General features: G+C 37.7%; 1 protein-coding gene and 1 pseudogene across 1 annotated transcript; one reads left to right on the top strand and one right to left on the bottom strand.

Annotated features, from left to right (window-relative positions):
• Window positions 1-5,453: 5,453 nt before the first annotated feature.
• Window positions 5,454-6,221, bottom strand: LOC121760355. Its single transcript, XM_042156037.1, has one exon. The coding sequence runs from the start codon at window positions 6,219-6,221 to the stop codon at window positions 5,454-5,456; it is 768 nt and encodes a 255-aa protein (XP_042011971.1).
• A 955-nt stretch (window positions 6,222-7,176) lies between these two features.
• LOC121761259 lies at window positions 7,177-12,473 on the top strand (annotated as a pseudogene).
• Window positions 12,474-15,198: the final 2,725 nt, after the last annotated feature.

The following is a 15,198-nucleotide window of genomic DNA, read 5'->3' as shown; positions in this document are numbered from 1 at the left end:
ATATTGTACATTTCGAGTGGTATTCTTTATATGGGTTAATAACCTTTGTATGTAATACATTTGAATTTTTGGGTTTAGACATTGCATTATGTACCATGATATTTACATTAACAAAGTAAATTAAACATTAACAAAGATAATTTGTATCTGTAATTACATTGTGAAGCAGGTAGTGTATGTATCAAATGTGCATTACTTGCCTTGTCGGATGCATTATGAGTCATTTTTAATTCATAATTTCGTATGATTTACGCATTATTTGATATGATATATGCATGAATCCTTAAAAAGCTAATAGCATTATGTATTCTGATTAATTGATAATTTTTTGATGTATTATTTTGTTTGTTCCATATAAGAGAAGCAGCTTAGATTATACATAGACGATGCTGTGGACGACGTTATTCCCGTTGCGCTGGCAAAAAAGTTTAGGTATAGGTTGGCAGTGGGAGGCCCTAGTACGTCTGGAGATGATGGTGAGCAGACACAGACTAAAGGACGAAAGGGTGATCGACGGTACTGTCGACGGACCCCGTCGGAGTAGTTTATGGATAGTTTTGGTACTTTTGCACTTCAGAGATTAGCCATGACTTTGCAATATTTATGTTCTGTGATACATTGTTTGTCAAAATTGGATGTAGCTAAGGGATATGGAAATGTGCATTATTTGAATTAAACCTTTCATTATTCTTCGAGAAATTATCATTATTCAGCAATATACATTGTGCATTACGTTTTTTTAGCTCTGCATTATGTGTAATTAAATTGTCATTATTTGCAATATATTATGCATTATAGGAAGTAGGTGTATATGGGTGAATTGGTTTAATATTAATTATCATGCGTGTGTTTTTGTATTGTTTCTTAAGTACTTTTGGTAATTGGGATATTAAAGTAGATAACTACCATTGTGGGCATCAGTCAAACAAACGTGTACATTATTTATGTTCAGGGATGCATGGTATATTAAAAGTGGATGTAAATTCATCAGTAGACAGATAAGTGCATTATTTGACTAAAACGTTGCATTATATACCGAAAAATTATCATTATTTAAATTGTTGCTTACACTATACTACACCCTAGCCCCCGGAATTGGGCAACCCTACGAGAATGAATGAACCCTAAACACCACATTATCAAAAACTGACAATCATGTTTCAATACATTGAAGTTAACATATCATGCATTATATATTCAATAACATGCAGTATCTATTAATAATTGGTGCATTATGTGTATCGGCTTAAACTACTACCATAGCCACGCCAAAATCTAAGCCCTTAACGACGGACTAATACGCGTGGTCTTTCGTAGAGTTTGTGTTGCTGATAATAGACTACACCCTAGCCCTGGAATTGGGCAACCCTAGGGGAATGAATGAACCATAAACCTCAAATAATCAAAACCAGACAAAACGACTAAGAAGATCAATACATTGCAGTTAACATATCATGCATTATATATTCAATAACATGCATTATCTATTCATAATTGGTACATTATGTGTATCGGCTTAAACTACTAACCCAGCTACGCCAAAATCTAAGCCCTTAACGACGGACTAATACGCGTTGTCTTTCGTAGAGGTTGTGTTGCTTACAATATACTACACCTAGGGATGTCAATTTAGCCCGCAACCCGTGGGCTGACCCGAATAGCCCGCCAAATTTATAGGGTTAGGGCTGAAAATTTCCAGCCCGATAAAATTACAGCCCGATTAGCCCGCACCCGATTAACCCGCAACCCGTTAGGGCCAGACCCGAAAACCCGATGGGCTGGCCCGGAAACCCGATAAAATTTATATTGTTCTATTTGTTTGACTCTAATTCGACACTTCATTGATTATTTTATACTACAGATTACTGAAAAAATAACTTTCCATTTTATATATTAAATATATAAATTATATATTAAGTTTTTATTAATATAATAATAGATAAATGAATTAGAAACTTCAAATTCACTAAAAAAATATATTTAAATTTCTAAACATGCTTTAAAATTTCTTGATGTTTATGTTTTATGTTGCATAAATCTCAAATATTAGTATTTGATCATGTTAATATTTGAGTTTACGCATATATCTCAAATTTATCATAATTAAATATTTTACATTTTATAAATATAACTAATTTTCACCATTATTTATTGGATTGATTGCATGTTAATTTTATCGGTAGCAACCCGATTAACCCGATGGGCTAGCCCGAAACCCGAGCTTTTAGGGTTAGGGCTGAACTTTTATAACCCGAAAAAATAACAACCCGATTAGCCCGCACCCGATTGACCCGCAACCCGAATAGGGTTGGCCCGAAACCCGGTGGGCTGGCCTGATTGACATCCCTAACTACACCCTAGCCCCTGGAATTGGGCAACCCTAGGGAAATGAATGAACCATAAACCTCAAATAATCAAAACCATACAAAAACGACTAAGAAGATCAATACATTGCAGTTAACATATCATGCATTATATATTCAGTAACATGCATTATACATTAACAGTTGGTGCATTACGTGTATCGGCTAAAACTACTACCCTAGCCACGCCAAAATATAAACCCTTAAGGACAGACTAATACTCGCGGTCTTTCGTAGAGGTTGTGTTGCTTACACTATACTACACCCTAGCCCCCGGAATTGGGCAACCCTAGGGGAATGAATGAACCCTAAACCCCACATTATCAAAAACTGACAATCATGTTTCAATACATTGCAGTTAACATATCTTGCATTATATATTCAATAACATGCATTATCTATTAATAATTGGTACATTATGTGTATCGGCTTAAACTACTACCCTAGCCACGCCAAAATCTAAGCCCTTAACGACGGACTAATACGCGCGGTCTTTCGTAGAGGTTGTGTTGCTTACAATATAATACACCCTAGACCCTGGAATTGGGCAACCCTAGGAGAATGAATGAACCATAAACCTCAAATAATTAAAACCAGACAAAAACGACTAAGAAGATCAATACATTGCAGTTAACATATCATGCATTATATATTCAGTAACATTAATTATATATTAACAGTTGGTGCATTATGTGTATCGGCATGGGGTAATGGGTGATCGAAACAGGGCATAAGTTAAATTAAACGGGTTAAGATAAATGTTCATTACATACCACATATAATGCATTATAGAAACAAAAATAAGCATTATACTATACAATATGTGGATTATGTATATCAGTTAAACAAACTCCAACGAATTAAACTCCAACGCGATTGACGATCTCCACAAACTCGTTCATAATTACTCATCGTCGATTGGCCACTACAATCCGGCGATCACGCCGAATCTGGTGGCAGATTATACGTTGCCCAGGTTGTTTGGAATGCCCGCGGCAGCGAGCGTAGCAGTGGCAGCAGCAGCGCAGCGCGATTGGGCAGCCATGAAAGCCATGGTGATTCCCGCAGTGGCGTATTCGGATCAATTGTGGGAGTGGGGTGCGATATCGGAATCGGAGGCGGGGAAGGAATTGAGCAATCTGTTCAATCTGTGAAAAGCAAATAAATCGCACGATGGAATACTGCAAAAAATTGCGTCTGGAAGGCGTGAAGAAGATGAAAAAAACGGAAGATTTCATGGGAGGATTTCATGGAACTTTCCATAACCACCAACATCTTGATTCCCTATTAAGCCCTTCGTCTAATTAAATTTGATTAAAAAGTAATATTTAAGTGCAATATTTTCGGCCTTTAGATGATGAAAATAAACGGTTAAGATTAAGAAGGAAAAATGAGGAAATATGAGAAAAGGAAATGAATACATCCATATATATATATATATATATATAGATATAGGACTGTGATCAATACCAAACCACTCTTAAACCTTAAACGCCGAACAACATCATTATATGATAACCTGGAGTTCATTATAATGAACTAATAACAAACTTATAATGAACTTCAGATTTCTAAACTATGCATGATGATGTCATTGTTTTTAAATCTCAGAATTCCCTATAATGAACTCCGCGTTATTATATAATGATGTGTTTGGCGTTTAGTGTTTTAAACTAGTTTGATATATAATACAACCCTATATATATATATATATATATATATATATATATATATATATATATATATATATATGGTAGTGTTAAACTCCTTTTCTCCCCTTAGATTTAAGTTCCTTCTTAATCTGGACCGTTAGATCTCATTCATCAATGGTCCAGATGATTTGCATTATTACACTATAATGGTGCATTATTAGTCGGTGTGCATTATTCAAATGAAAATCTGCATTATTACACTATAACGGTGCATTATTAGTCGGTGTGCATTATTTAACTGAAAATCTGCATTATTAAATGACACGTGGCATCAATCTAACCGTCGGATGACAAAATCGTGGGGCTGAGATCAAGAAGGAAATATGAGAAAATATGGAAAAAGGATTTGAATACAATCCTATATATATATATATATAATTTTATTTTACCATTACACAAAATAAAAAAAAGTTGACTTAGTAATGTATGTGTCTCAAATAATCACAATACATTAACTTAAGTTTACTATTTTTTCCTTTTGCATTTATATATAAAAAAATTAAAAAAAAACTAAATCATAATTAATCATATTAATACTATAGGCATGAAACTAAAAATATTATATATATTTATTTTACCATTACACATTATAAAAATATACTTATATAAATTAGTCTTACACGATGTGAATAGATAGATAAAAAATGAATTTATTATTATTATTATTATTATTATTATTATTATTATTATATGTATTAATAGTTTAAATTGTAATTTGAAAAGTTTAAAATTTTCAAAATTTTATTGTGTTTATAAGAACTAGATACCTTATATAGTGTAATTTCTATATTTCTACTATTTCCATTTGTCAGCTTCTAATTAGTGGCACACACCACGTCATCATGCCACGTGGTGTGTCCGGACCACTGAATATTTTCTCCATACAAGAGTATTTATATTCTAATTTTGAAAAGTTTGTGAGACTTACTTAACAAATTACTATAAATTAAAATGTGTATCTAATGAAAAGTGTATACTCTTATGGGGACGGAGATAGTATGGTATCACAATAAATAGTTTTATTGTTTTATGCTTTATAGATTTACTGTCACAGTTAAACTACTAATTCTGAAGAGAACTCCACAATCGACACACCAACAATCTATGCCTCCAAAGTCCAAATAATTGAAAATGTCTGTAATTGATGATAACTTTTACATTAACAACAAAACTCATCGAAGGTATACGCATTTCGTTTACCAAGTAGCAGTACTAACTGATAAATTGAACGAATTAAAAGAAAATTACAAACACAAATTCGAAATTATAATCTCCGACTAAATACATTTCAAAATCTCACTAAACGAAAATGAAAAATAAAGCGACTATTTACTGCAATCAACGGCTCACCGATATTCGAAACGATCACAGCCCTCCATCACCGACTCCCGTCATCTTTACCCCGCCACGTGTCAAGATTTGACGGACAGGATGGGATCTTCCTCGCCATCATCAGCCCGCACAGCAATCCTCCACCGTTAGATTTCGCCCCTTTCAATTTTCCCGCCATTTCTCGGACTGAGTTCCATTCCCTCAGCGCCGGCGACGACGCCGACGAGGACACCGTGGAGTCGGCATCGGAGAGATCGCACGATTCTCCGCAGGAGGACTGATTGCTCAGCCTGGAATTGCCGCGGCTGAGCCGCCGCGACTCCCGCGCCTTCTTCTCCGTCAACGCGCGGAAGCTGACGGCGGAGACCTTATCGAGGATCGGATAATCGGCGGAGTAGTAGACCGCGGCGGCGATGTTGAGTGCGCCGAGGAATCTGCCGGAGGGACGGCGGATCTGGACGGCGGTGAAGGCCGGGGCTCGGGTAGGGCTGTCGGCTGGAGATCGCGGCGGCGCGAGGCACGTGCTGAGGAGGAAGCGGACGGTGCCGATGAGGACGTCGGTGATGTAGCCGACGGCGAAGATCTGGACGGAGACGGCGGAGGTGTCGCCGGAGAGGAATTGGTCGGAGACGCGGAAGAGGAACTTGTCGTTCCAGGTAGGGTTTTCGCCGCCGAGCGAGTCGACTCGGGTTCTGAGCTTGGAGGCCGGGTTGACCCAGGTGACGGCGTAGGTTTGCATCTTGCGTAAGTTAGAGGGAGGCGCCTTAAGACCCTGCGCTGAAATCAGGTTGATTTCCAGAATCTGATGATCCATCACGTTTGGTCTCGCTCTATATGTTTCTTGCATGCATCACTTCCGTTGCATATACACAATTAATCAAGAAATTTGAGAGAGAGAGGGAGGATTGGGAGAGGAAAAGAGAGAGAGTGATAGAGAAGTGAAGGAGAATAATGAGTAATGTAGCTCTATAATTGGTTCTGGGTTATGGGCTGAATTGCTTGTGGGCCTGTGGCTTTGCATTTGAGCGTTTTACATACAAATACAATGTTCTTGATGTTTAATATTGTAAATTGAAAAAACAAAATACATGAAGAATACGTGATATCCCCAAATGGTAAAAAATGATCTATTTTTATGTGACGAAGAAAATATGCAGAGATGAGACGAAATATCATGGATCGAGTTTTCAAGAAAAAATAATCCAACAAAGGATAAGATTAAACATAATCTTTAGTTACAACTTATAAGTAAACATGATAATCAAATAGTTAAAAAAGAGATTGAGATGCTTAGTCGTGTTAATAATTTCGAAAGGAACCGTCATATTATGATATTAACTTGAAATTCGGTTGGAATCCAATATCTTTTTTTGTAGTATGTATAAAAAAATGTAATGATCTATTAATAATTTTAAACAATATTGTCGATATACTTTTTGATATCGATTGTGCCCGTCGAATTTCAGGATAATTACATAATTAATGTACAAAATAGTTCGCTGATGTTTTATATTGGTATAAAAAGTTTCATACGCGCTTCACTGTAATTTATTCTATCATATTACTATGCTTTAATGCCGTTAACTTTTTAACTATTAGGTGAATGAAAACATGAAATAAAAATGAAATTTTTTATACCGACCGGGTGATTTGCTCAAAAGCTCAAAGGCGCGTAATCATCATGCGTTTCATTAAAGGGAGACACATACAAACACGGAATCTAAGTTTCAGAACAAAAATAAAAAAAACCCCTCTCTCTGCATCTCTTTCAGTACGAGAATTCAATTGAATTTCAGTTAACTTGAAAATCAAATGGCCGAATCACAATTGATGTCAAGGAAAATGTCTGCATTTCTGCATCAGAGACCACTCTACCCCCTCTCACCGGAATCTCACGATTTGTTCCCTAGATCCCGCCAAGATCACCATAAAACCTCCGCCGTCGCCTTCCTCAGCCGCGGCCCAGCATCGGTCCTTCTCCTCCTCTCGCTGCTCATAATAGTCGGCGTAGTTTTCCCCCACGTACGCTCCCCCGATTCCCTCATTTTCTTCACTTCCAGGAGCTCCGATTCCAAGTGGCGGAGCTACACCCTCTCCGATGCGGCTGCCTACGCGGCGAAGAACAAATCGCTGGTCGTCTGCGCCGTCAGCGAGGCGTATTTATCGTTCCTGAACAACTGGCTGATCAGCATCGCGCGGCAGAAGCATCACGATCAAGTTTTGGTGATTGCTGAGGATTACGCCACGCTTTTCAAGGTGAATGAGCGGTGGCCAGGGCACGCTGTGTTGGTGCCTCCGGCGTTGGAGGCCGCCGCGGCTCATAAGTTTGGTTCTCAGGTAATTTATGTGATTTTGTGGTCTTTGAAGTTTGGTGTTCAAAATTTGGTAGATTTTGGTCCATTTCCGAAATAAGTTATGCTGTGTTGATAAATCTAACTAATATGCTTGATTATACTTTTGATTGCTGAATAACCTAATCCGATAACTTGATACTGTATCATGATTGTTCCATTATTAGATTAATATGTGAGATTGTGGTTGTTGATGCAAAAACAAGGCATTTTTCGGATTATGAGTAATTGATGATTGAGTTCCTTACGAGTCATCATACTAAGATTGGTGAGAATTTGAAAGTAGTCGTAGTTTTGGCTTGCTAAATCTTAAAGCTACTGATTCTTGGTGATCTGCTAAAGTGCGCGATTGGATTTTGAATTTCCTTGAAGTTATGGTGCTCCTGCCTATTATGTACTAGTGTTTCATTTTACTCCTGTGCCCTAGCTAACATCCTTTGTTGTACACAGGGCTTCTTCAATTTTACAGCTAGAAGGCCCCAACACCTCCTGCAAATTTTGGAACTTGGCTATAACGTTATGTACAATGATGTTGACATGGTTTGGTTGGCAGATCCATTTCCGTATTTTGAGGGCGAGCATGATGTGTACTTCATGGATGACATGGCTTATGTAAGAACGCCTGCCTCTTCTTAGTCCATAGTTATCAGTTTTGAAAGCATCCACTATTTTGTTTGCATCAAGCTAACTGGAATTTTGATTTAACCTCTCCTCAGTTGGTCTCATTTAATACATTCGTATTCCAAGAGTGGTTTTTTTCTCCTTTAAGAATTTGTATGTAGTCACTCTGATCATCCAATCCAAACTCCATCTTATGACAAATCTACGAATAGGTTCCTTATTGTTTAATTGATCAAGGGATAATGAAAATATCTTAATAACGATTATTCTAAGGTCATTCTACAATAAATTTGTGTCGAACGGAACTATTTCTATATGTTAATGGTGTTCGTTTTCTTCCCAATGAAACTGCCAGGTGAAACCTCTTAATCATTCTCATGATTTGCCGCCTCCAGGAAAAAAGGGCCGTACATACATCTGTAGCTGCCTGATTTATCACCGTCCTACTGTTGGAGCAAAATTACTTTTGAAGAAGTGGATTGAAGAACTACAGGACCAACCTTGGTCTAGGGCAAAGAAGGCCAATGACCAGCCAGCCTTTAATTGGCATTGAATAAAACTGCTGGGCAGGTAAATATGCACTCACTATTACTACTGCAATTTTCTTATTTTCTTCTTCTTTTTTTCCCCGTTAGATGCATCATTAGATCAATGTTATCAATCTCGTATGGCGGCTTATGGCGGTTTGCCTAAAAACCGCCACAGGGATATGGCGTATTAGTATGGCAGATATGGCGGTCAAAAATTAAATAAATAAAATAATACTTATATATTTATATATAATTCAAAAATTAAAAAATATTAAAAATATAACATCTAAAACACTTTATATAATTAATAAGGCATAATATACCACTCTAACAACCATGTTTCTTGCATAATGCCCTATTCCTAAATGCACTATACACGCAATGTTGTCAAATGTCGGATATGGCGGTGCTATGGCAGCGACATGGTGCTATGGCGTTTCCACCACCGAACGCCATGCCATAGCGCCATGGCGCCGCCATATCCGCTATTTGATAACATTGCATTGGATGCATGCATCTACTATCTACACAGTTGCTGATCAGTTCTGGGCATCATGCATATAATTCCATTGATCCATTATTTCCACACTTATCTTTTCTCTAATCCATGAGCAGGGAGAGTTAAGAGAGGGGCATGACTCACCAATCATTTCTTTAGTGATACATTCCTTTATTACTTATATGACCTCTTATGGTTATTGGTTAGAAGTGGTAATATATATATATGTAGAAAATTAATCAAGATGTATCTCCTGTCAGTTCTTACTCTTTTGAGCTTCAGGCATATTGCCAATCTAACTTGTGCTGGGGTAGCGGTCAGAGAACCATATTACACTGGAAGAAATTAGAGCAACTACATGTCATCAGTAGCTGCGCTGTTTTACCGAGGTTTAAGATGCTACCTCAGGATTTATGTCCAAGTCAATGTTCTGAAACTCTCTAATAGTCACCTCAGGATACTCTTATTAAGAAACCTAATCTTATCTCGTCAATGTTTCTGATTATCCAATTGCTTGCTTGTTACTTGACTTCATATCTTCAGGTATCATCAATTTCTTGTTCTTTAGTTTTGATAATCACTGATCTTTCCAGTGAAGCTTGCCAATTTCGTCTGCTTGAAAATATCATGCACAATGACAACATTGTCGTTGACCTGTCTAGTGCAGATAACACTCTAATCTTTAGCTATTTCTCTTGCTGATTCTCTTGAATTGTGGAGGTCATAGCGACACTAGAGATTCTTGTCTTCTTGTAGAATTTGCTGGGTTTAAATACTCTGATAGAGATCAAGCTAATGATCTCCATTATCTCTTGAGATTATTTTCATTATTATGGAGATTGTTGAAAGATTACAATTGATAGAGATCAAGCTAATGATCTCCATTATCTCTTGAGATTATTTTCATTATTATGGAGATTGTTGAAAGATTACTTTAAATGTTGAGGATTTGTTTCATTGTTTATCTATAGGTTGATCCCTATAAATAGCTCCTCTTTAGAAGAGCTAGATATCGCGGAAAATAAAGTGTATTAGGACGGTATCAACCGTAGGCCTCTTCGGAGGATTATCTTGGCCTCTTTGGAGGATTGTTCTTCTTTTATATTGAATTCCAGTTCTTGTTTTACTTCCGCCTTTAACTCCATATCAATTTGGTGCGGCAAACGTGGATCGCATCATGGTGAACACTCATAGCACTGAAGAACGCCTTGACAGACTGGAGAAGGCGGTCGCGAACATCAAAGTGCAAATGAGCACATTTGAAGCCCGGATCTCTAACTGTATCAATGATGCCTTGGCACCATTCTTGCAGGATCTGCAGTCTCGTGGCTTCATTCGGGAGCGCAGGCAACAGATCGCATTCACTTTAGATGATCAACCTTTATCTCACACCAACAATACCAAGTCCCACAACTTCAACACTGAGCCAACGCCGCCCCTACTTCCTCTTGCACCTGATCCTCCCCCAACCAGCCCCCTTGTGCAGGAGATACAACCAGTCCAGCAACCAGTGACTCTCCCATGTTTGGATGCACCATCCATCCCTGCAAATCAGCATCTCCATAAGTTGCCCATCACCCAACCTAATGTTGCACTTTCACCATCCATTTCACAATCAAAACTGCTTGCACTCTCTAGCCCCTCACTGTACATCCAGTTGGGGCTGGCCATCTCTCTTCGCTCATGTTTTCCTCTCCCAATTCCACCTGTGAATTCATTGAAGCTAGTTGTTGGTGTACCTTTGTGATGCATATGACTACCAAACATCTTGAGTATGAATGGCTACTTGCAAGCCCAACAACAAGGATACCCAAGCAATGCATTAATGTTGTTGGTCATTTTCTCTTGTTCGGCAATGTGGATTCTTTTCGAAAGCACGAGTACGAGCCTCCACCGATCAAAGCAATATGTTTATGTTTCAACTCCAGCTTGTGGGCAAGGCTGTTTTGACAGCGAGGCAATTGATAGAGATCAAGCTAATGATCTCCATTATCTCTCGAGATTATTTTCATTATTATGGAGATTGTTGAAAGATTACAATTGATAGAGATCAAGCTAATGATCTCCATTATCTCTTGAGATTATTTTCATTATTATGGAGATTGTTGAAAGATTACTTTAAATGTTGAGGATTTGTTTCATTGTTTATCTATAGGTTGATCCCTATAAATAGCTCGGAAAATAAAGTATATTAGGACGGTATCACCGTAGGCCTCTTCGGAGGATTATCTTGGCCTCTTTGGAGGATTGTTCTTCTTTTATATTGAATTCCAGTTCTTGTTTTACTTCCGCCTTTAACTCCATATCATACTCATGGATGGATCCTGTTACTTTTTACACCCGTAATTCATACGAATCACTCATGTGAAAAATGGATCTTTTTCTGTTCTACACAGCTTAGATAGGTGCCTATAAAATAATTCATGCTGCGATTGCCTTATTTATACGGTTTGATCTCATTTCAGGTGGATGTGTACCTGCTGCCTCAAAAAACATTCCCCACCGGTGGTTTGTACTTCAGAAACAAAACGTGGGCACGTGAAACCGAAGGGATGCATGTAATCATTCACAACAACTACATAATTGGTTTTGAGAAGATGACCAAGCGATTTCGTGACTATGGTCTCTGGTTGGTGGATAAATATGCTGCTGAATCCCTGCTTGGCAGATTAGAGTGAGCTACAAATGAGCTTTTCTCATGGCACATTTAACAAAAACCGAGCTTGCCTGGCTTGAACCTGTCACTGGAATAGAGAAGCAGAGGATCCGAAAGATTCCGAGGCCAAAGCTCACAGATTGCTCGAACAAGTTCTCCCTGGGTGCTCTGTAGTGTGTGTTTATCGGCAATGGATAGTGTAGCCTTAGTTTTCTTGTTCATTGAGAAGATGCATTCATTTATCTGATTAGGAAGCACCCTTACACGCCTGCTACAAGTTAATTGCAGATGTTCTTGATTGAGGAAATGTAAGATTCTTTCAAAATGTCTGCAACATTTTTAGGGGGGAAATCTGAAACATAGGAGAATATGCATCACTTTATCCAGATATATACATGACTTTCTGCAACATTTAAGCTCTCTCCCTTCTAGTCCACTCCCCTTGATCCAGCCAACCACCCGTATATAGCAACACTCGCTGCACGTACACGCGCTCTGACAAACACACACGTGAATGAAAGCATCGCCAGCGCCATGCTCAATTCTATCTTGAGCACCCATGAACGTGCTTACATGCCGATGGCGATGCAGCTCATTGAGTATGCGGTAATTGCACGCGCATGCGTGCGGATTGCATTGCCCAATGAATGGGCGACGCTTTTTTTAATTCGAAAATTTTATCCATGATTATTCTTAGGGACAATCTACCACCCAGGAACCAACTGAGTTAAGCCCGTGCGGGCAATACAAACGAATTCGGGTTGATGCCTTACTAAAAATTCGTAATTTTTTAATCATATACTTATTTTTTTTATTTCAACTATGCAATTTTAGTATTATTATTGTTTATCCATAGATCAAATTACCTTGGAAGTTATAATTAAAAATTAGAAAAAAAATGAAAAATAGAAAAAATATGTGAATAATGTAGTGCTCAAAAAACTAATGTTCAATAGTTGTGGGATAGTATTGAATTAGTAATAATTAAGCTTAGGGATGTCAATCGGGCCAACCCGTTCGGGTTCGGGCCAACCCGTTCGGGTTGTCGGGCCATTCGGGTACGGGCTATTCGGGTTACGATTTTTTCGGGTTATAAAAGTTCGACCCTAACCCTAACCCTTCGGGTTTCGGGCTAACCCACCGGGTTATTCGGGCCAATGCGTATTTTTAATTCTTTTAATATTTTCAAAAAATAATACGTATTTTAAATTTTCTTTATTTATATACATATTTTTAATTAATCATTCAACAATGAAATACATATTTTTAATTTTCTTTAATATTTTTAAAAAAGATTAAGTTATTTAAATTTAAATAACTTATTCATTACATAATTATTTACAAAATATCTATCAATAGTATGTTTATGTTTATGTATTTAAAACATAAATCAACACTTTGTTTCAAAATTCAAACATAAATCAATTCGTAGAAAATTAAACAAAATTTTCATAATGTGAGAGGTGCATCGTAGATGTAACAAAAATATTTTGAATTGTTAAAGAGTGAATTATCAAGATGCTAGCTAACTGGAGTAACTCTAAGTTTTCTAGAATTATGATTGGTCAAATTTAATTTATTGCAGCTGTAAATAAGTCAAATAATAATTTATCTTTGTTTTAAGAATCATCAAAGTACGCATAATTCAATGACGAAGCGGCGTCAAAACACTTTGCACTATTATATTGGAAATATACTAAAAGAAAGCTTTTATATACGAGTATTTATGAATCCATGAACCACATGGTGATTTTTTCCGTGATCTTATATAGTGGGTTGGCGTATTTGGATTTTGCATGGTTTTAGAGGGTTGTCTTGGATGATTTTGATTATATTTCTATATTTTGGTATATTTACATGTTTGTTGAGAAATGATAGAAAATTGATTAGAAAATGTACACAAAATATGTGGATGTGCAGCAGCCTTGTTTGAGTCAATGTTTCTCGCGATTTTGAAGTCTGATAAACCTCTAATACATATCATTCTCTTCGTCTTCGAAAGAGCTTCGCGTGGATATATTGCACGCCTCAATCGGAGCTTTGTAGAGAAAGTTATGACCGTTACAAAAACTGCTCGCTGTGCAGAAGCCTTCAACCCGACGGGCCGACCCGTAACCCGAACGGGTCAGCCCGCCTAACCCGACAACCCGAACGGGTCAGCCCGAATGGCCCGATTTTAAATTCGGGCTGCGAAATTACAACCCTAACCCTGTATTTTTATCGGATTATTCGGGCCGGCCCGCGGGTTCGGGTTACATTGACATCCCTAATTAAGCTTCACATTTCGTTCATTTTTTTAGTGGGGGGAGAAAATATTTATGAATAATTACATTACATGGATTGAATTCGGAACACAATCCGAATTAATAATATCATAATTTAAATGTTCGTCATGTCTCTATAAATACATAATTGAAGAATATTATTATGATAAGACAATCATTTAAAAGTTCATTATTACTCCATAAAATACTAGTAACAAAATTGAATGCCCCACCGATTGAATTCAACAACTAGAGGTCACCAATCCGAACCGAACCGGAACCGGAACCGTCGGCGGCGGTTCGAACCGGCACCGGAACCGCCGGTTCCGCCGGGCCGGTTCCGGGTCCCATATTTCGCGAACCGTACCCGGCGGTTCCGAACCGCCGGTTTCACCGGAACCGCCGGTTCCCGACACCTTTTCAGACCTACTTCTTAGCCTTTTCAGAAACCGCTCCCCCGGCCGCCGGTTTTGTCAGAAACCGTTGACGGAAACCGCCGGTTCCGGCGAAAACCGGCGGTTCCGGCCGCATTTTTCAAAATTTGAAATTTCAAACGGTCCTCAAAACCGGCGGTTCCAGCGGCATACCGGCGGTTCGCCGTGATTTTTCAAATCCTTTTCCTTTATTTCTTTTTTCTCCCCTTTGTTTCGAATATGTAATTTTGTAAATTGTAATCAAGACTTTAAGTTTTTGTAATTTATAATTTTGAAGTTGTAATTTCTAATTTTTATGTTGTAATTTATAATTTTAAAGTTGTAATTTGTAATTTTAAAGTTGTAATTTGTAATTTTAAAGTTGTTTGTAGTTTGCAATTTTAAAGTTGTAATTTGTAATTTTAAAGTTGTAATTTGTATCAATAAAATTGCATTT

The sequence above is a fragment of the Salvia splendens genome, chromosome 13 (genome assembly GCF_004379255.2).
Source record: "Salvia splendens isolate huo1 chromosome 13, SspV2, whole genome shotgun sequence".
Taxonomy (NCBI): domain Eukaryota; kingdom Viridiplantae; phylum Streptophyta; class Magnoliopsida; order Lamiales; family Lamiaceae; genus Salvia; species Salvia splendens.
This window is presented reverse-complemented; position numbering and strand designations above follow the sequence as displayed.

Bases quoted from the DNA above. Each gene is read 5' to 3' on its own strand.
- LOC121760355 (XM_042156037.1), bottom strand. From the start codon at position 6,221: ATGGATCATCAGATTCTGGAAATCAACCTGATTTCAGCGCAGGGTCTT.